This window comes from Genypterus blacodes, unplaced genomic scaffold, assembly GCF_046128005.1.
Source record: "Genypterus blacodes isolate CSIRO-AG114 ecotype Tasmania unplaced genomic scaffold, CSIRO-AGI_Gbla_v1 ptg000048l_1, whole genome shotgun sequence".
In the NCBI taxonomy this organism is placed as follows: Eukaryota; Metazoa; Chordata; class Actinopteri; order Ophidiiformes; family Ophidiidae; genus Genypterus; species Genypterus blacodes.
Genome location: NW_027466861.1, coordinates 2487127 through 2509839, shown reverse-complemented (window position 1 = coordinate 2509839; position 22713 = coordinate 2487127). Strand labels below are relative to the sequence as shown.

The following is a 22713-nucleotide window of genomic DNA, read 5'->3' as shown; positions in this document are numbered from 1 at the left end:
CCTCCCATCCCCCAAGACCACCTGTTCAACCCACACAAGCACACACACTCACACACACTATCTCAACTCCTTTATGTCTGTATAAAAGACTTCGGCTGCTTGAACAACCGCCATCACAAACAGCTCCACAGACATTACAAAGTGAAGTGAAGTGAAGTTTCATGGGTAAGAAAGCAGGAAAATGACACAACTGAAACCTGAGTGTTTGTATTTTGGGCGTTCCTAAAAAATATGGGGCCGGATCAATATTTAAATCATATTTTCCTGGTCAAGCAGACCGCCTGTGAAGAGACACTGGTGTGACAATGGTGAAGACGACCTGTAGAACATTTACAACTACAGCATGTGTTGTAAGTGGAGGTTTGCAATATGTGGCCTGGAGGATGAACATAAGAGGGTTTAGTGCAATAGTGTGTGTACATTCGATGTCCTTTTCTAGAGAACAGCCATTCTGTGTTGCTATGTGCTGTATAATCACTCACACACACACATACACACACACACACGCGCACACACACACACACACACACACACACACACACACACACACACACACAGGAGACACAGCCCGTCTATGGCTGTTATCATTATGATATTATGATGCCCATGACGTGAGATGCATCGCCCATTGTGGCCACATGAATATGGATCCTAATTCACACCGACTTGCCGTCTTCATATGAGAACATCTGAGTGGGAGTGAGTCCTCAGCCAGTTATTTTCATTTTTCAGATAAGACGTTCAGACGTTATAAAATGGGCTCCCCATGTAGCGAACATGACCTGTTTCGTTGTGTATTCACTGCCTGGATTAAACGGGCGCTCATCACTGCTGATCTGCCGTGAGGAATGGGATTAATCAATCGGTGGCAGTACATCTATCTGCAAATTAAAATGTGCGTTCATCACCGCGGCCCTCGTGTTATTTTAGTGACACGCTGAGTGGGTGGCATACAGTACCCTGCACAACAGAACATGCATCACACACACAAATTAAGCGTGCAAACTGACCAATTAAGGGCCACAAATTAGCATCCAATGCTAAGAAATGGGTTAGAAGTTTGTTTTGTTGTAATGAGGTATAGGAAATTGGTCGGTGACACATTTTATGATGCACAAACTCATGTTGTGGACAGGTGGACAGGTTTCCGGTTTGCGTACTACAATACAGAATATGACTCTCCATGCATGTCTCCCTAATGAATATGTTAAATCCGTCATCATTACCATAATATGTATTCAGAATGATTTCAGGCTCCATTAGTCACGATTTGTTCATGTTTTGTCCCAGATGTTTACCAAAAACTTGTAATTCGGTGGTGATTCATCGCTGAGATGCTGTTGATGGCTCCCCACACACAAAACCTCTGATTGGATCAATAAAAACTGAGATGATTGTTTAGTCGTGAAGCCACATTTAATCAGTGCTGTTGCTCATTCCGCTGATTATGCCGCAGGGTCAACAACACGCAAGACAAGAGGGAAAAGGGTGAAAATATCATTCATCTTGAACTTTAAGAAATCATCGGAAGCCACACTGTAAGCGGTTTATTATCATTTGTTTTAGAAAAAATTAAATGTTAATATCTAGTCAGTCAGAAGATTGGAGGATCCATAAACTCTTGGGTGCATTTTGCTGTTTGTAGGACAGTTTAGGGTTTGCTCGACGCCTGGTTTGTCTTTTCTCTGTCTTCATCTGACAAAGAAACAGCAGAGATGATTGAAATCAGATATGAGGGAAGGACAACGAAGCAATCAATTCAATTGTTTGGTCCCCAGACAACAATAAACCACACGCAGAGTAGATTTTGTATAGAAGTTTCTAGAAAAACTACTATGAATCAGTTACTAAAACATGGATGGTAGTCAGTGTGGAATTGATAGGTTACACGTTACAGTGGGTTTGGAATAAATCAGAGAGAGATTATCTTGTAGTAATGTGAATTCAGAGCAGAGTGATCAGGGCTGCGTTTAGAAGAAGATGTGTCATTTATTCATTCATTTATACTTGAAAACAATGGATCTTATTATTCTGGGTGTAAAGATCACCGAATGTGCCCAGTAATTACCAAATTGTGGCTTAATCAGTGCGCGCCATATTAACCCATACATAATTAACTGCACATAAATCTATAAATAATGATTCATTTTACACATAATAAATTCATGTGCCAGGTATCCTGTACCTCTTAAAAGCTGAGGAAGTCAATGTTGCCTTGTATGTTTTACAAATCTTAACTTTACATGCTTTCTTGCACTTTCAGCTTTCAATCCACTGACATGACATTTTAAAAATAGATAGCTAAATATATGTGAATAAAGTATGATAATAATCCTCCCAAAAGAAAGATTAATTCCAGAACTCAGATGCAGCATACATTTGAAAGACATAGTGGTCTTGTTTACTACACACCACCTTGAATTTCATACCGACTACAGGGGGGAAAACTACTCAATGGTAAATATAACACAGTGTACATGTGGCCTTTGCTACAAACTAAACAGTGTTAGTACACAGCTGTGCTCTGTTCTGCTCTGCTCTCTCAGCCCTGACGCTGCACTGCTCTTTGCTGCCCTCTCATGCCACTTAAGGGAACTTTCCTCAGCCTGACTCCACAACCTCTATCAGAAGCTGTATCACCAAAAACACAACAAACCTGAAATTACACTCCCCTGGGATTTACTGATACATGTTCCCTGCTCATATAAGTGCCAGGCTCATTTTAAATCAATCAACCCTTCTCTGTGATGACAGGTTTTCAGATATGATACACGTTGCCCTCTCACCTGTGCTCGTGGCCTGCTGTGCCACGTAGCCATCTAACAGAGAGGTGAACCCTGTGAGTCCCCCCATGGCAGCGTAAGGGACGTCTCTGCCTACAGGACGAGCCCGCGCCTCCCTCTCCTGTTTGGTCTCAACCTGACAGAAAAATAGATACGTGACATCACAATACAAAAAAATCTGAATGCTGCTGATTTCTGTCTGTGGAGTATGGAGTTATGACACAAGATGACTCATTACTGCTCACCTGAGTCTGGTGGAAGTAGCTAGCCTGGCCACAGCCACAGGTGTAGGGACTCTGGAACCCAGAACAGGAAGTGCCTGACAAAGGAGCCATCAGTGTGAAAATCATGTCAGATATAATGACGTATTAAACAGTGCTCTTTAGGGACGCCACACTTACACTTCTGGCACAAGTGTCCACTCGCCTCACTGTGATCCTGAGGTAAGTGTTTACATCTGCAGCGAACAGGCTGCGTCCCATTTTGGGGAACGTACAGGTAGGCAGAGCAGCGACAGCCTCTGACCCGGCATGGGAGGGTCAGGGGTCGCTCAGAGGGAACCACCTCAAAGTCAGTCTGATGCTGCTTGAACCTGGAAGATGACCAGCCATCTATGAGAATAGAATAGAATAGAATAGAATAGAATAGAATACGTTTTCTAGCTCTGGATTTGCTACATTATGGACTGATGTACTACCTATGGGTGCAGAAGCATTGTGTCTCAGGGCCGATCAGCTTGCAGTCAATGCCACCTGGGACCCCGTAGCTGACATACAGCCTGTTCTCCATTCTCTGAGGGATCATCCTCCTCTTGTACTCTTCATACTGCTCTGGAGTGAATAGCGTTCCTCCATCATCATCACCCACAATCCTTGTAGGGACAAAAACAAAAACAACGTCTCTACAAACCACCAAACACAGGGAATGAAATATAATGTCAGTTCATGAAGGGAATCAATTGTAATGTTGACACAAACCTTCTATACTCCACATACTCATCCACTGCTTTTGAAGCTGATTCACCCACAGAGATTCTCTCCATTGTCAAAGACACAAAACTGTCTTCAAAAATGGCTTCCTTTGTGTGAGGGCACTTTGTCTTGCTATCGTCTGTCACTCTCACCACCAGACCAGGTAACGTTCCTTTGTAAATGTTTAATTAGCAAACACGAAATTACAAAGTCAAATGAACGGTCAACAACTATGCCGCTTCCAACAATGTCAGACTGTCAAAGCTACTGACTTAAACAAGTGTTGTCATCAAGCTAGCAAAAGTCAAACATTGATGTCATCCAAACCAAGAGAGTTACAACACTGATGTCATACTTACATATTGTTAAATCTGGTTCATCTTTGTTCATCTTTGGTTCAGTTTTGACGGCAACTTTGTTGCCGTCAAAACTGAAAACAAACGACCTGTTTTACGTTGCTATGGACACGGTCACAGCTGTCCCTCTGCTGGTTGGGAAAAGAATTGCAACAACAATGCTACACAATTTAACTGTACATGTGACTGATCACTTTGTAACATTTAAGAAGCTCGTCAGGTTCGAGAGTCAGACACATAGCTTCATACAGAAGAATGTTTTAAAAGGCTTGATCCAAAGTGTGTGTGCTTCAAAAATTCATTCAGTAATTTCCCTCGGGCTAATAAACTTTCATCTTATCTTATCTTATCTTATTTATAGCAGATACAAGATTAAGAATAAGGATCACATCAACCCCGCCCGGCCGACATACCGCGGCGCACGCCGGAGAAGGAAGTGAAGTGACCCCACACATTCAAACGTTACATTTACTTGTAGTCACTTGGCTGAAGACACTTTTATCCAAAGCAACACATGATCTATATACTTTCAAACATTCAGGTTGGCAAAAGTAACATATATCTGTCTGTTACAACAATAAACAAAAACTTTAATCGAACATGAAGCATCATTAAAAATGCGTGCATGATTGTTTTCTTTCTTATTTTTTAACCTATTTTTATTTATTTTTCTAATGCATAAGCACCAAATAATAATAAATGATTGTAATACGTAAATGACATAAATGATAGCATAATGTTGAATAAAGAGATTGCAATCACGACTACATTTCCCATAATGCACCAGAAGCGACGCAGTCAGCGGACGTTCAGGGGCACCATGACAGTCTGTACAGTTACACGCTCTGAGCTTGGAGCTTCTCTGGATTTCGCCCCTGAGGATCTCGTCGATTAACCGGAACGCGGATGAAATCGGGTTCGCGTGGCCGAGCTGCGAACTTCCGGATGACAGCGGGCTGCTCGTCGTCATTCCCCCCCGGCGACGGAGACCTCAGCCCGGGGAGCCAAAGAAGCATCAGTCAGTGTCAAGCGGTAGCAGCAGCTGGAGCTCTGACGCCCGTTTCTGTTTAGTCCTGCTCGGCTGCTTCTCAACCAACATATTGAGGTAAATGACACGTTTGATTTGGGATTTGCTGTATTTTCCGACGCTCTTGTCAGACAGTAAAGTAGCTCAACATCATCTGCGTTCAAACTACCTCACTTGTGCAATTTCCTTTATAAGTGTTGGCTGATACATGTTGTGCAAAGAGTCGAAACTAATCTGAAATGTTCCGTGTGTGCTGCTCCTCCAAGCTCATTCAGTTTGTCTCTCAGTTGCAACTAAACGCGGCTTTGTGCAACTGCAGTGTCAAGTACAGTGAGTCAACGAGTTTGCCAAGTTGTTCTAGTGCAGCAATGTCGGTTATGTTGCCTGTTTTGACATCTTTAGTTGCTCTGGAACAACATGATTTGCCCCCCTGACAACATCCAAAACGATCCTTCTTAATGCTAAATCTAAACTTTATTATGGTGTTTCTCTCTGTGATTGTTGTAATTTTAGGGTCACTTCATGTGTAATTGCCCCCCTGCATGGAAATGATGTCATGTTTGATCTCCTTAGGTTTTCATAATGTTAAGTGTAAGGTTGTTGTTGTTGTTGTAGGGAAATAAATGCTGCAACTTTCCTGGCCCAGCTATGAGGAATGGGAGGCATGAAGTTTGGTGAGTGGAGGAGTCGACGTACTGGGCTGCTGATTATACAATTCCAGCATAGACAATTCCAAGCAACCAGATATTTGTCATTTCCTCTAACTTGGAACTTAAAATCTGTAAACCTATACAGCCATCCAGTGCTTTGCTCGCCCCTCAGCGATCAATGCTGACAAAAACGGTGTCACCTCCATTCCTAAGTCTCTTGTTACTCTTCTGATGTGTCTGTGTTACATGTCAGCTCATCCCCACCAGCTAGAGTATAACAAGTGATGGCAGCTGCGGTTAATGTGTAACCTGGCTAAAGTATTTTTCCAGACAATCTGTGCCTTATCTGCAGCCAATCATCTCAGCGGTTACATTATTTCGGCGTACCTCCCTACACAAGTGGAACACTCATTGTGTGCAGTCTTAGTCTGAGTGGTGTGGCTTTCCTAAGAACAACAACCACACATGCACGCAGGACAACCAAACCTTTTTAATTGTTTGAGATGAATATCCGACATTCAGAACGGCTCAGACTTAAGTTAAGACATGCCTCACTGCAACTGCGCCCTTGAAATTAAATGGAAGTCACTCTGAGATGACAAATACAGATGTGGGCTGCTGCTTTAGCTGCTGTGTGAAAGCCCAGATGGAGTAAAGATGACTGAAGCAGAACGAGTGGATGACCGTCAGTGCCTGAAGGTGTCGATGCAGAAGATGTGGAGCTTCCTGAACGCAGCTTTGACCCCCCTCTCGCTCTCTCACACCTTTTGTTTGCTCACACACTCGGGTCACAGGAAGGACATTTTATTGTTTGAGGATAAACTGTGAACTATCACTGCAAGGATTCTGTTACTTATCTTTTCATAATTTATTCTCCCCAGTCAACAGGCCTTGTGCGACCTCAATAGGAAGGCCCCTCCCACGCCCACGAGGGGCTGCAGAGAATAGAGCTAGTGACTGACTTGTGAAAACTGAGAAATGATCACCTAATTTGCAGATCATGTGCACCGTGCACTCGTACACTCATTCGTCAAGGCCACTAACCCAGATATAGGTGGACCCGTACTCCCCTCTGCTGCTGTTCCTCCTCTGCTGTGGCTCTATGACACCGGGTTCCAACTGGTAAAAAGGTTAATGGTGTGTTGTTATTGTTGCGGCGTGACCCTAAAGCAGCAGGTTCCGCCTTTAACAACAGGTAAAGAGGCTGAGAAACCACCGGATATGCAGGCACTATCTTGTCTCGTAGAGGAATAACGAGGGAGATACAGTCTGTGCCCTCATTATACTGTTTGTGTGCCATTCAAGATAAGACGAGAAAGTGATGCTCAGCAGGGCTCCAAGGCAACAATGTCCACACAGGGACTACAGAACGCCTTTGTAAGCAGTCGGTGGGCATTCGTGGTGTGTCAGATTATTTTAAAGCACAATATAATGAGCTAAAAGACAGATGAGCCAGAGATCATTTGATATACGACATGTAAATCGACTAAAGGTCTCGGTTGTTGTATCTCTCCCTGGATAACGGCTGTTTCTTTCATTTCTCCTTTCCTCTTCCTGTCTTGTCTTGTGGTACCTCAGGTAGAAAACAAAGTCCGTGCAGCTGTTGTCCATGCCGTACATCCCCTATTTGCATCTGTGATCCTAGTTTGGCCAGTCATCCAAGAACCCCAGACAGGTGTCTTTTTGTTTACATCCACGTACTGCTACCCATATCTGCTGCTGGAGCTAAAACACTTCTGCCGGACGGTCTGCTGCTGCTGCTGCTGTCTGGAGACACTGTTCCTCCGCTGTATGGGTAAGCACACTGGCTCCTGAAGGGCTAAAGCACTATCCATCAGAGGAGACCGTTTCCTTACTGCAATCAAAACAATTTAACTAAAGGAAATGTTTAACGCTGTGCGGTAAATCCTTAACCAAATTTGAGTTGAAAGCGCAATATGAAAGAATATAGGAAAACATGGCGATGAATTGAATTCTGCCTGGATGCTTGGAGTTTTTTAAAATAACTACAAAATGTCTTCCATTCTCCGTGTATCAGTCATACGCCATTTATAGTTCATGAGGAAGATTCCCCGAAATGGTGGAAAACATGAAATTCCCTCCGGTTGTGAGCTTTGCCACAGAAACACCCGCACATACATGCAACGGCCTCATCATCAAAGAGCGTTTTCGTACGGGAGGCGGCACTTCGCTCCTGCCTCCAACTACAAACAGTGACGTGCTGTTTGCCAAACCAAATACACCTGGAGCCACTGACTCATCGCTGCTGTCAGCTGACAAATGGAGCTGCGAAACGTGAAAGGGTGTGGTTATTAATGAAGATGAGGTTTATTATTGTTGATTGTTGACATTTGTACTTCTTGCTCTAAGACTTAGATAAGAGAGTTTGATATCGACTTATTGCAGTTTCAGCCTGATTATGATGCAATGTTTTTCAGATAATCACAAGATGGTGCTTTGGCTCTAACTACAAATCATTTTATTTCCATATCCCAGATGTCCTTCATGTCCACCCGGTCTGACCTCCCACCCGCCTCCTGTTCAAGTTTTCCCTCCTCTGGTCCTACCTGCTGTTCTCCTAATTGACACTTTTGGCTCATTCTGCCCCGTCCCGTCCAAGCACCCCTCTCTTCCCCTCCTCGCCCGTCCCCAGTACCATGCTGGGCGGGCTTCTGCGGAGGAACATGTCCCAGAAGCTGAGCGCGCTGCTGCTGGTATTCGGCCTGGCGTGGGGACTCATGCTGCTGCGTTACACGGCGCAGAAGCCTCGCCACGAGAGCAGCGCCGAGCTACGCGAGCAGATTTTGGAGCTCAGCCGGCGCTACGTCAAAGTCCTGACCGAGGAGAACCAGAACATGCCAGGAGGGCCCCAGGGAACCTCCATGGTTGGTTACGGTAAGCCTCAAACCGGGACTGACAGATACATGTGGATACACTCCTGCACATTGTCTGCCTGCCCAGGAATTGATTTAATCTCTTGCGATCTTTCTTCTCAGCTGATCTGAAGAGGACCATAGCTGTGTTGCTCGACGACATTCTGACACGGCTCATCAAGCTGGAGGGCAAAATCGAGCTGGTGGTCAACGCCTCCTCCGCCAACGTGTCCCACACGGCGGGCAGTGTCCTGGCCTCTGCCCCTGCGACTTTGCACAAAGCCTCCAAGCAGGAGACGGTCGGCAACCACGTGGGGACGTCACGGCTTCACCCGCACGTCCCCAACAGGCCTCAGCCGCACCAAGGAGCATAGCTCTGCTTCAATACATAGATTTTCCAACACGCAGACTTTTTTTCGGCATTTATAGCTGATTTAACATTATCGGACTAATGAAAAGCAATACGTTGAAGTGTGGACATCCACTAATCTAAAATGGAGATGCTCTGCCAGCTCAGAGGGAAGAGGAAGGACTGCTTAATGCTGAAGCCTTTCATCTGCTGATATTTATTTATTTTGTACTAGGACCAGCACATTTTTCCTCCAGTGCTGACTTTATTTTACTTAACTTTCAGCAATTTTTTTTTTTTTTATAAATAATGTTGCCAACATTTAAGCTTTTGACTGTTAAAGCAAATGCCAACAACTCTCGGAACTTTGGTGGAAATGGCTTTGAAAGTCTACACCGTTCTGCTTTAACATATCAAAACGCTTCAGTCTGTAATATGCATCAAGTAGTAAGAATCACTGCACTTCACAATGCCTCTGGCCCACTCTGTCAATAATGAAGATTCCTATTTTAGTTAACACATGCAAAGAATTTAAGGGTAATAATGTAATATCCACCCGAAAGATCATCCAAAGAATGTTATTTGCACTCTGAAAGCTGTATCAATGTATATTTACTGTCGCTGACGAAGGATCATGAAGACTTGCCACTGTATACGCGGATTTTAGCGTGTATCTGCTGTGCTAATTTGCAATCCCATGTTTTATTTCTTATGCTTTTTGTCAGACGATCAGTGGGATGATTGAATGTTCTCTGTGGTCGGTGTTTAGCCCTGTAAGTGCTGTTAAGATGACCAACTTACTGCTTTACACATGTTCAGGGATCATGTTGCACTGTGACTCTATAGGGATTTTCTAAAAATAGTTCTCAACTTTGACATTAAGGTTATTTTAGACTCTAAAATTTAGCGGCAGGGTGAGGGGGGCGTGGCAATTCTCTGTAGGTGCCTGGGAATAGACAGGACACTGAGAAACCCTGGTAGAATACTGATGAATCTGTTTGCTGATCAATGCTTCTTAATGTGACGTACACTAGTGAGTCGATGGGCAATACTACCAGCAATACATTTTGTGATTAATCTGAGTGACAAAACATTTAGCAGTCACAATCGTCCACGTCCTTCGATTTACATGCTGTTAAGACAGAAAAGGAGAGGTAACTTTAGATACAAACACAAAACATTGATCCCTTTTCACATTGTTTTCTTTATCCCCCCCCCCCCCCCCCCCCCCCCACTGTCAATTAAAGGTGGTGAAAATTGTATCAGTGTCATTCAAGAGATCTCAGCTGTGCCGCAGAAATATACTGCATACATGTGCTGGAAGTCCCAAACCGGGCATTGGTGACCGCTAGGGGGCATTGTTATGCGTGTTTTGCTCATTCTAAGAAATACATTTATGGGAAGGACCAAATTAGAATCGGGAGGAATTTGTCATCTCAGATTCTTGGAAGGCATTCACGTTGAAACCTCCACCAAACTAAATGACAAGAACAATATCACGTTTTATTAATTCCTAAAATAGGAAAGTTCTAAACCGAGCATAACTGCACATTAGCTACACGTCACATCTATAAAATGGATTATAGAGAGTAAATTATGGAGATTATAATCTACGTGATATCATTAAGGCACGAAAGAGAGAATGGCGGAGAAGCCAAATATATGTTTTATTCCAATTCTATTTTCACTCAGTTGCCTTGAATGTGTTTGTTGAGTGTGTGTGTGTGTGTGTGTGCACTCGCTCTCTCTCACTCTCTCTGCGTGTCTCTCTACCGCTCTCGGAGGCGCCGCCCACATTGTGCCGCTGCCGCCTACCCGGATGACGAGAGGCGGAAACGCTGCCGCGTTCTCGCTCACGCGCTCGAGCGCTCAGACTTTTCGCTTGACGTCACACGCCGCAGTCCGTAAACAAACCCCGCCCCCTCGCCACAACGCGCCATCTTTTAGCTCTAACCGGCTGCTCGTAAGCACTGGAAACCCCCCAGCGCGCTGTTTGTATTTGTCTTTATTCTCGGTTAAATTTTAAAACCGAACAATGAGCGACACCGAGGATGGAAACTTTAGAGCCCGGGTAAGTATTTTCACGTAACGCTGGCTGATATATCCACCCCCCTTTTTCTTGTCCTCTGTGTGGCTGTCGATTAGGGAATTAATATGATAATTCACCACACATGTAACTTTAAGCTAATTAATTAGATAATAATGGAGCTTACAGTTACATTAATGTGGGGTAATATTGTACACCGTCCCTCGTTTGCCCCCTTCCTTACATAACAAATGATAAATACTCATATAAATTGATATTTATGCTATATTATTTTCCGTCGGTTTCCTCTCACGTTAGCTAGCTAGCTGCCGTTGACCTGACAGTAAGCAGGGGCAGAGGAGGAACGTGAACCTCGCACCTCGACATGTCTGAGTTGTGTTGTTTCCGCACTACACAGCTCTTAAAATGTCGTAATTTAATCTGTAGCCGTTATTATGTTATACTTTCGTTAGCTTTAGGTCTTGAGCCACTCTTCCTTCCCTGTTTTCCCGCTGTGCTTTTGCAATGTAAATCTTGTGTAATTTATTAACACCTGACCCGTTATATCTTAAATTAGCAATACTATAATTGTGATGCATTCACTGTTGTTGTTTCTTTTATTTTTTAGATTTTTTTCCTATTAAAGATATTTCCCATTATATAAACCAATGACCTTAATTTCATTGAATGTTCTTTTTTCATTAAGGTTATTGATCGTGAAGGATATGAAGAGTTTTATCCAAGAATGATGAAGAAAATATTCAAGATAAAAGAAGGCTAATGAAAACGTTTACAGAGCAGAACATAGAAGTGGAAAGGGAGGAAATGTGACGAAAAGAACATGCAGTTTTAATGGCTAAAATGAAACTGGTTTCAATTTGGGTGAAGAGAGGAAAAACAGACCTGGATTCAGAAAATGTGAAAACTGAAAAAAGAAGAATGAAGAAGGATAGGAATCCTGAGAGAAGAGAGTAGCGTGTAACCAATCTGGAAGAATGAATGTGTCCCTAGGTTAAGTAAATGACCTGTTTGTTACATATGTCTTTTTTCATGCTCCCTTTGTGTAACTTGATGAAATGCATGTTATAGTTTCCTCTGATAATGCAGGTGGACATGGGAATAGGCCTGTGCTGTACATTCTTAGATATTCTTCATAATGTCACATTGTAAACCAAAAGACTTATAATTGAAATGTTAAGAGTTCTAACCCTTTTTTCCACAGTACATTAGATGTATATATGTGTACGAAATGCTACTGTGGTCAGTGTGATAGTGTTCTGTGTAAAGAAATATACATTTGTCTCCATGAGAGTGTTGTTAATGTGCTGCTGCTGTGAAAATAGGAATCTCGCTCCTCATCTAAATCGGATCGCAGGAGTCCAGCACGGGTCAAGCCAGAGAGCAGGTCTGGCTCCCCGAGTCCATCCCGGACATCCAAACGCTCCGAGTCCAGATCACACTCTCGTTCGAAATCCAGGTATGTTTGCCTCATTTTTAGTGACGTTCGGTGATATTAACATCTTGTCATTAGCTCTCATCATTCATCCTCTGTCCCTCCTCATCCTCCGCTACAGGTCTCATTCCAGGCGAGACTCAAACCGTCGCCAAAGCCGTTCATGTTCTCAGTCGTATTCCCATCAGAGGAGGTCCCGCTCCCGTTCCTACAGCGGAGAATACCAGCGGAGGAGGAGCCAAAGCACCTCCCCTATGTCCAGCCGCCGCCGTCACACCGGCAGCAGGGTGAGTGTGTTGAGATCTGAGGACAGGACGTATGATATCTTTACAAATGTATACATGCCCAGCAACCACAAACTGTATGTATTAATTGTGATCCTTTGACCTCACAGTTTATAAACACGATGCTTAACCGTCTCCTTTCATTCTATCAACAGAGTGATGATTTAAAAAAAGAAGCAGGCAGTCACGGTGCACATGATGAGGTCAGGGTACGTTTGGGTCTTCTGACATACACCAGTGATACAATGTTTGTGTTCAGTTCAAAGTGTGTGATTGTAGTGTGGTGCTGAACGAGAGCAATGACAACACAGATACAAAAAAACAAGTGACAATCGGTCTGAGGTGTTTGGAAAGTTGTTGGCGTGTTTTACATGACCGCAGCGTTGCAATTTGCATGGTCCCTCACTTGGTACCACAAAACTAACAGACCTTATGTTTCCCCACTGCACAATGTTTGACCACAAATGTAAAATTACCACATTAAGAGGCTCACGTAACAAGACAGGAATTGAGGGGTAACTTCTCTGCGGTAAGGGGATGTTTATTTAAGGGGTTATTAAAGGTGTCAATAATTTACCCGCTGGGTGTTTTACTGTTGGAATGGCACAACAGGAAATGCTTTGGTAAAAGGTTCTGGCCCCCTGTTGTTAGCATGTGCAGAGATGCTTAGGGTTTTATAGTTTTGTCGTTTATTGCATTTGTCAGGCCAAAAGTCATAACATGAGGGCAGGTGTCCAGGTTGCCTCTAAATCCTCTTTTAAAGTAGCCAGTGAGGAAGTCGTAGCAGCGACACATAAAGTTGTGGAAGCTGTTTTCCCAGTGCAGTGTTGTTTTCCAAGCCTGAGGTTTGGAACGACCATCACTGCTGCTGCTGGTGTGTACGTGAAGGAGCATGTGTGATGGTTTGCAGAATAAATCAAGGCTGGCAGATTAATGAAGCCACCCCATCATCTCTGACCCTCTCTGTTGACCCCTCTAGGCTAACCCAGACCCAAGCACATGTCTGGGCGTGTTTGGCCTGAGCCTGTACACCACCGAGCGTGACCTGAGGGAGGTGTTTTCACATTACGGCCCTCTGGCTGGAGTCAACGTGGTGTACGACCAGCGCACCGGGCGCTCCCGCGGCTTTGCCTTTGTTTACTTTGAGAGGCTGGAGGATTCTAAAGAGGTATGGTAACTGTGGTTTTATTTGTTGGTCAGATGGTTTGTGAGCTTGTTTTCTGTTTTGTGATAGTTAGTAGTTAATGGTACTTATGGTACGTTTCAAGTGTGAAACACAACCAGCATGACTGTAGATCCTTCTGCCCTTTGACATTTTTTGTTTTGGTGTTAGCCCTCTGCATCAACATGCACAGACAGAACAAAACCTTAGAAACGCTCCTTGATATGATGCAGTCCAACAGAACACCTGTGCTGCAGCATACAGTGTCATACATGACTGGAATTGAGGTGGGACCTTCCTGACACCGTGTCATGATAGACTGTAAGAATAAAACACAATGGTAGAATTCATTCGAGGATTGTTGTGTCGGATTGCGTCATTAAATTTTTTTTGCTTATTTATCTGGCAACCGTGCTGTAACCACACAACACGATTGCCAGATTTAGTAATAAATCTGATTTCCGCCTGTGTTGTTCCTCATAAACGTATTAGTCCAGTGCGTTTTCCCTCCAGACCTTCTGTCCTGCTGGTGTGTTGGAAGCTTGGCTGCGTGTCTCCAGGGGCATTGAAAGCCATTGAGATGCATCAATTTAAAAATTTTGTATCAATCAAAACTATTTAATCAAACAAAATCAAAACTCCTTAAAGCTTAGTCCTTAACAAACTATTAAATATGTGTTCTCCACTAATGCTAATAATGTGTACTTGAGTTCCATGGTTATATTCAATGAAGGGTAAAACAACATTCTTTGAATTAAGTGTGATTGAAGTGAATTAAGGTTTTGTGATGCATCATGTTGTGACCTCATGATCAAGCAGAATCCCAAAGATTTCCACCCACGTGTGAAAACGCCCTTCAAAGTTTGAGTTGTTTGCATGTCTGTGTATGAAGCACAGACTCCGTGTCATTTCTGCACACGTGTGATTACCTGAACTGACCACTAGGTGTCTGCATTGCCATAAATTCCTGCTCTTGCACATCATCCGTCCCCCAGCGAGGGGGTCACTCACCCTCTGTAACGTCGGCTGGCCTTTGTGAGTTGAATCAGCTCAGCAAAAGAGCATGAAAGATGTTGATAAGAGCTTTGTGTTTCCCTCCCTCCTGTGTTCCCCAGGCCATGGAGCGAGCCAACGGCATGGAGCTCGACGGGAGGCGCATCAGGGTGGATTATTCCATTACCAAGCGTCCCCACACCCCCACACCAGGAATCTACATGGGCCGACCAACTCAGTGAGAGCAACTTCATGTCAAGTTCTTCCATCTGAGCTCCCTTTCTTTATAATTCTTCTAAGACATTCAGAGCACGTTCTTTAGCGTTTGAGGAGTCAGGAGTTGCACCATGCTGAGGTCTGATCTGACTCATCCTTGTTCTTAAGTTAGATCTGATCTGACGTGGGTGCTGTTTCTTAAAAGATGGAAGTCACAGAGTCATGACTTGAAGTTGTCTTATCTCACTAGTAATGGCGGCGGCGGTGGTGGCGGCGGCGGTGGTGGTGGCGGCGGCGGGGGCAGCAGTGGCGGCAGCGGCAGCAGCAGCAGGAGGGGGAGAGACCAAAACTACGACCGCGGCTACGACCGCTACGACAGAGGTTACGACGAGTATGACTACAGGTATAGGTGAGTTATCGGCTTCCATTGCAATGTCACCGTTAAGCTGCATTTCGACAACATTTGTGATCCCATTGGGGTCTCATTTTCTCTGCCTCTGTAGTCGCAGGCGCTCCCCGTCACCCTACTACAGTCGATACCGGTCCCGCTCGCGATCCCGCTCTTACAGCCCACGTAAGTGTAAACGGGACCGACGCCTGCTTCACTACATTCCTGTTAACGTTCCAGGATGTTGAATCAGCTGGCATTGTGTAAAGTTGTACTTGTATACTAATATGAATCCCATATGATCTTTTTTCCGCAGGACGGTACTAAGTCGCTTCTTTCGACGTTCGGCTTCCCTCCCTTCATTGCCGGTGTAGGATTCATCAAGCATTTTACTGATGGAAAGATTTTAAAGCTAGGAAGTTTGTACCAACAGTCCGCACGCCGACACGTTTGAGATGGTTTTTGTTTACATGAGTAGGGTGTCTTTGGTTTTTAGACATTTTAATGCATCTGTGTTGAGTGAGCCAAGGATGCAGGAACTCTTCTTCTCTGACCTGCACTCGTCCTTCCCTCTTCATTGCCTACATCCTTTATTCCTCCGTTTCATTAAGTGGGTTAATGTGTAGTATTTACAACGGAATTGTGTGCTTATGGTTCTTTACATGACCGGGAAGAATGAACTGGTTTTTGAATTGGTTTTTACACTTAAACGACATAACTTGGTGAACACTCCGGATGGTGACCTGGCAGGTGTGTGTGTGTGTGTACGGGTGTGCACTGGTTGAAACTTTGGCTAATCTTTTGTCTTACAAACTCTAGTGTTTCATGGTAAGTACCAGGTAAAATGGCCATAAGATGATCAGAGGCTGGGTCTCTGCTCATGTCCTCAGTCCCTTTTTTTCTAGTTGGGGATAGGAAAGGGGTTGAATCGATATCTCAACTTCATCCAGAGATGTTTCCTGTTCATGTTTTCTGATTCTTATTGATGTTCCTTTGTATAGAAATGCAAATATATGAAAATTGATCCAATTTGTGAGGTGATTTCTGACTTTTAAAGTGCATGAAATTGAAGTTGGACTGTCCGTATAGGTGGGAGTAACGGAGAGAGAGTGGGTGAGGTGGGAAAACAGGCTGTGAGGCTTTCACAGAACAACCCCAGTGCCAAGCCTTTGCATGATAAGTTCATGTTCGTACAAATGTAAAAGTAGTTGGTCTGGAGCCACGCTGGAACCACAGCTGACACTCCATAAATCCAACTCTCTCTCATTCAGGCCTTACTGATGAAAACGCACCAAGAAAGACTGGAGCATAACCGGTTTTTATTGTGTGATTTATGACACTGGATGCAATAGTCACAAATTAGGGAACCAAACTACATTTAATGGCTTTGGGTAATTGTACAATCCTCAACACATCATAACAGTTCAAACACACCAGCTTGTGCCTTTGTCACAATTAATTTCCATGGCGGATATTAAAATAACTTTTCATTACCATGTCACTGTGATATACCCCACTTAGCAATCACACAGGAACATTTTCTTTTCCCAAAGTAAATACTGCTGTGATATATTTACACATAAGGCCCAGCTACCAGCCTCACATGATCCTGTATAAGTAGAACTTTCCGGATTCAATCAGGCTACTTAGCCTGGGTTTCTAGCCCATCTTGACGGGGGTTCAGATACTGGATTGATTGGCGACAAAAACACACTCGGAGAACTTGAGTGGCTAATCGGAAAAGTAAACCTGAAGGAGCGCAGGCTTCTTTTATCTGCAGACCTTCACCCTAAAACATGAGGTGCTTCATTCAAACGGGGGTTAATGATCACTGCTGACATCACCCCTGGGCCCCTCGGAGTTATGCGTTCATTCACACTAACACAAAGATAATTCTTAAGGTTCCAAGGTAATCACTAGCTGGCAGGATGCAAAGGTCAGAAGTGTTGAGTTCTTTCCCAATAAAAATTCAGCAGTCACGTGGTGAACAGTTAGGGACATTTTATGCCCATTCGCCCCTTGTGATTACACCAAATAAACCTCAATCATGATAAATAAAAGATTGGGCACTAAAATAAAGAAACATTATGTCCTCTTGGTGGTTTCATACTGTTTAACTGGGAAACAAGGGCACAAATTGAGGGACACATAGAGGACTCAAGTCAATTATGTACTTAACGTAAGGTGATTGATTGAACCATAAATCATCGATGAAAATCCTCTTACATCCATCTGACTGCTGGTATTGCTCACTAATCAAACATACAGTAAGTGGTAGTTGATTTCCTGTTATTGATGATTCATTGGAAGACATCCTAGCCCACAGTAGGAGGGACAGCATGTGGAGTGCAGTGAGTGATGTTCCTGGAAGGATCCGGCCACAGTTTCAGCTTCACAAAAGACGAAAACATTCACAAAAAAATGGGATGACTCATGGGTGAAATCCTTACATATGGAGCGCATTGTGATCGTTCATAACTTAAATTCTTTGACCCAGTTTTTCTAGAGGTTTGGAGGTCCATTAAAAAGGAGCAAATGCACTCAAGGTGCTCTGGCCACAACCTGTGACATCATTGATCGTCAGATATCTGTGAAGGCAAACAGACCAAAGCCACTTGGACGATATGTGAAGGTTAGATGACACTGGGTGCTCTTGCATGCATGCTGAAATACTACTATATATGTTTTAGACAGGATGAATGGTTAATGTGTATGTTAAACATCCATAACACTGGTTTGTTCACTTTGGAATAACAACTCTTTGCTATTCAGCTCAAGCTCAATCCTCTACATCAGTGATAGTTCTTTATAATTTGGTACAAGTTAAATTTGGCATAACCTGTTTATCTTTTGACTTTATTTACCTACATGTATGGGTCCTACTTAACTTCAACCTGAAAAAGACATTCTTAGTGTCGAAGGACTTGCATATATATTAAATGTAGAGAGAAATGGTATTTCAGTGCTTTAAGAAGCCAGAAGTGTCTTTTTAATTTATATTTGATAGATTTAGGTTTATTGTTTCAACACAGTGAAATGTTACTTACTCGATGTAAAAACTTTTTGAAACCTATAGTAAATCTCAAAAAAGGCAACAGACAGCTGTAAAAGTTAAATACAACACTCAAAAGGTCAATAATGCTAAATAAAGAGCAAAATAAATTCAAATAGTCATATCACATAAGGAAAGAAGGAAACTGATGTATTTAGAAACAAAATCACTGAAACAAGCACCAGCAAGAAAACACACAACCTATATTTCATTTAAGAGTCAATCATTCATTTCATTCCCAACTAAATGTGATGTTGAGTGAAATAAGAATTTGAACACTCAGCTAAACCAGTCTTTCCTGTTTGTAAACGACAGAGGTTAAATGATTACTTTGATAGCTGTTTAGAAACATAACACACTGAGGCCAATGAATCAAGTAGTTGGCAGCAGGAAACAGCAGCAGATAGTTTAGGAATAAGAGAAACAACATGTGCAAGAAAAAGGGCAACTATTTGTGTGATTGTGTCTAAAATGGACCCTTTTATTAGGAATTATACTACAATAATTATGGTGTAAATCTGAACTAAAACTCAACAAATACACACACACACACATAGCTACGAAAAATCAACACGTGTTCATATCAAAAAAATATATTACAGAAATTATAAACTAAAATAAATTAAAATTAGATTAATTTTAAATACTTTGCAGTATGTGTATAGCACATGTACACAACTTTGTCATTTATTAAAATGCAAGAAATATTTCACTATAATTGTGATACAGAACAATGTATGGCGGTTGATGTTTATATCAGACATTCATAGGTTTGGGGCGATATTCTAACCAAATAAGATGCAAATTCTTTCCTTTAAAAGTATAAACATTTGAACACTGCTCCTGACCCGCACAGTTTACATTTTCCTACCAATTACACACATTTGCGTTGGGGTTTTAAAAGCAGCAGAAACTATTAAAATCTATACATTTTCAGCGAGAATAATTCCCTTTAAAAAATAACACCGATATCAGCTGATGCTTATTTGTTATTTCAGTGTAGTGCAGTTACGGTTAACTCATTGTTTACCACTGAGAAGAAATCTGCCCCTGCTCTGTTTGAATGGGCACACACCGCCATTTTCTAATGAGATGCAGGGTGTCATCATATAGGAAGAATTAGAGCCTAAAACCTTTACATTTGTATTGGATATATATTGAAATCGGTAAGTGTGAGTAGTAAGTGTGTGTGTGCAAAGGAATAAAGTTGCATATACGTCGCTAAGTGCCTTGATTCCATCATGTCAGTGTAGCTACAAATGCTCAACATGTTCCTCAACATGGCGTTCACACACACACACACACACACACTCACACACGTTGTTATGCTCCCCAGACTGTGTCCGAGCGGTCAGTGTATTAACGGGTTAAACGCTAAGAAAACAACACAAAAGAATCGCCTGGAGATAGATTAAAAATAATAATAAAGAGATCTCACCGGAGCTCAGAATCCTGGATTTTCAGTTTAAATGAGGGGGAAACACCCTTTAGTCCCCAAACGCAGATTATCTATAGTTTGGATTGAGGCCAACTGCACCAAGTTTGACTTTCTTTATATAGGCTGAGTTTAAACTAAATCATCTCCCTTTTCTCCATCTTATAAATCTAAAAATATCCCAGACTGATTATCTACTTCGACTCTGGCAGACATTAGTATTAACCGCAGAAATCTCCCCATATAGGATGCAGTCTGGTCTGGAACTTTAGGTCAGTTTGCCCCCTATGGAATTAGTTCATAGCGAGGACTCCTGGAACTGGGGGCGGGGAGACTTTCTGTACATTCCTCAGCGATACATTCACTCCTCCTGGACACACTCACTCACACACACACACACACACACACACACACACACACAGGCTACATCCATGCATCCGTTCTTCTAAACACACTCCTCACCCCTGCTTCCATATATATTCACTCCCTGCATTGATTCATCACACATCCATCATTATCAATCAGTTATAATAGATCGAAACCATAGATCTGCATGTCTTTGCTCCATTTACAGTGAAAACCGCTTAAGTAACATTAACTAGGTTATAGAGAAAATTGTACGAGCATAACTGGGCCAAGGTAACACACTAGCGCTCAACAGATTCCTTATTGTACAGATCCATACACTTATAATATAATATACGGATCAACCACAGGAAAGGAACTAATCAAGAAACTTTCCAGGAGTTAAACCATGAAAAAGAATGTAGATATTAATAGGAAATAATATGTGTTTGAGTTTATTTTCGATTGGTTTGGCCTTATTTATCCTAGATTTCCTTTAAGATAACGTCATGCTAAACATCCTGCGCTCGTGATCGGAGTGTTTGTGGGGAAACCCCGCGCGTTTAGGCTTTAGGTCACATTTCCACGCATCTTCACGTCTTGCGACAAAAGGCTGAAAGAGAGGAAACACGGCGAGAAGCTGCATGATTGGCGCGCTGATTCATATAGAATAGTTGCTCCGAAGGACCAATGAACGAGCGCGTTGAGGCCGAGCCAGCATGAGTAGTACGGAACGCGTACGGGGCCCTCTGATTGGACCGCCGTCTCGTCCAATCAGAGGCGCTGGTGTGTCTGCTCGGCTGTGAGAAGCCACGCCCACCGAGGGAGGCACGGCTCCAGTGTGAATCTGTGGCTGAAGGGCCTATAAAAGCCAGTTTGCCTGTGTAGCCTTAACATACACACCTATGACTTTACATTAACTTATATTTAAGATCGAAGCGAACCTACACACACTCACTCACGTCTCCAGCACTTTTTGTGTGAAACAAATCCTTGTACTTCAGTTTTTCAAGAACTTACACTCATGACATTGACACAGACAGAATGTGTACGTTACAATGGAAAGACATTGAAAATATTGAATTATTAAGTCATATTCTGTCTTCATGTTTACACACATGTGATGCAGAATGAATGAATGAAACTGATTTTCTGTAGCCTAAATATAGATAGATAGATGCAAGTTTATTGATCAACATAAAAAAAATGTAACGGTTGCAGCCAAACTTTTGATTATAATTTTACATTTAAGACCTTTGTGTTGGAAAAACTCAAAAGAGTTCAACAGTTAACAGATGAACAGTGTATGGACCTTTATCCTGTCAACAGGTAAAGATTACAATATGCATGAAATTAGGCCTATAAGTAAAAAAAACAATCTCAGCAGAATGTCAAACGAGTACACAATTGCCTTTTTGACTATGTTATAGGTTAGTGTGTGGGTAAAGGTCACAGTTCATGTAACTTTTCCTTTTAATTTATACAAAAATTTTATAAATATGTATGAGGTTACTGTCAGCTGTGCATTGAGCAGAAATAAAATGTCTACATCATAGATAGATAGATGGACCTTTGATTAATTGATTGATAGATGTGTTTTTAGTATATGGGCACCTAATATAAAAAATGGGTCAAATTCTGGTCAGCAATCATCAAGCTGCATCCAGTCAACAGGTCTATATGGGTTAAATGCACATTAAGCCTGTAAACGCAGTGATCCTCAGTGCTAAGCTATTGGCCTCTGACTGTGTTTTGCAAAAGGTCTTTCTAGACAGTTGTGTAATATTTTAGACATGTAATTCCACACGTGACTCAATTTTGCTGTGCGTTCTATACGACACTAGGGGCACTTTTGCGTAGGAAACCCCTCCCTCTCTCACTACGTCCACGTCCATGCCGGGGTATAGGAGAGAGAAGGCTCGCCATGTGCATTCACATGGCCCACATGGCGAACACTTCCTCACTCTGCCAAGCCTCGGCCTGGACGTTGGGATACATAAATATAAACCCCAAACAAGATGCACTCCTCTCGCCCAAAGCCCCTTTAGGATCGTTTGGTGTGGTCGTGGGATGGACCGGCGTGCGGGTGGACTTTGAATTGTGGCTCCAGCCTAGTTGGAGAAGATGGATGCCGTCATTTGGATAGTAGTACGTGTCATTCCCATATTGACGGAGGGCCCCGTGAAGGACACAGGGCCCTCCTCCCCGCTCCACAATCCTCAACCCCGAACGCGCCCATAAGTACGCAATTTAACAATATAGTGAAATATGCTTTATGAATGACCCCACCCCCTTCCACAGCGCACTTAGCACCGCCGTGCGCACAAGCCCCCGCAAGATCAGCGTCTCC

At 42.9% G+C, this 22713-nt stretch overlaps 3 protein-coding genes across 6 annotated transcripts; 2 read left to right on the top strand and 1 right to left on the bottom strand.

Moving 5' to 3' along the window:
- Positions 1-1483: 1483 nt before the first annotated feature.
- fam221a (family with sequence similarity 221 member A) lies at positions 1484-4175 on the bottom strand. Its single transcript, XM_076150021.1, has 7 exons — positions 4114-4175; positions 3761-3926; positions 3481-3654; positions 3185-3375; positions 3029-3102; positions 2787-2919; positions 1484-1695 (listed from the first exon to the last, which is right to left on the bottom strand). Exons 2-7 carry the CDS (start codon positions 3823-3825, stop codon positions 1652-1654), a joined length of 681 nt encoding a protein of 226 aa, XP_076006136.1. The 5' UTR covers positions 3826-3926; positions 4114-4175; the 3' UTR covers positions 1484-1651.
- A 740-nt stretch (positions 4176-4915) lies between these two features.
- On the top strand, positions 4916-9618 carry ccdc126 (coiled-coil domain containing 126). Of its 3 annotated transcripts, XM_076150010.1 has the most exons (5): positions 4916-5215; positions 5753-5811; positions 7366-7582; positions 8284-8682; positions 8784-9618. In XM_076150010.1, the coding sequence occupies exons 4-5, from the start codon at positions 8445-8447 to the stop codon at positions 9032-9034; spliced, it is 489 nt and encodes a 162-aa protein (XP_076006125.1). In that variant the 5' UTR covers positions 4916-5215; positions 5753-5811; positions 7366-7582; positions 8284-8444; the 3' UTR covers positions 9035-9618. The 3 variants fall into 3 exon arrangements, with proteins under 3 accessions (XP_076006125.1, XP_076006124.1, XP_076006126.1); XM_076150009.1 differs by lacking the exon at positions 5753-5811; XM_076150011.1 differs by lacking the exons at positions 5753-5811; positions 7366-7582.
- A 1293-nt stretch (positions 9619-10911) lies between these two features.
- On the top strand, positions 10912-16560 carry tra2a (transformer 2 alpha homolog). 2 transcript variants are annotated; one of them, XM_076149930.1, is made up of 9 exons: positions 10912-11080; positions 12379-12512; positions 12610-12775; positions 12928-12975; positions 13752-13940; positions 15050-15165; positions 15394-15552; positions 15647-15717; positions 15848-16560. In XM_076149930.1, exons 1-9 carry the CDS (start codon positions 11045-11047, stop codon positions 15856-15858), a joined length of 930 nt encoding a protein of 309 aa, XP_076006045.1. In that variant the 5' UTR covers positions 10912-11044; the 3' UTR covers positions 15859-16560. The 2 variants fall into 2 exon arrangements, with proteins under 2 accessions (XP_076006045.1, XP_076006044.1); XM_076149929.1 differs by having other exon boundaries at positions 12928-12981.
- The last annotated feature ends 6153 nt before the right edge of the window (positions 16561-22713 follow it).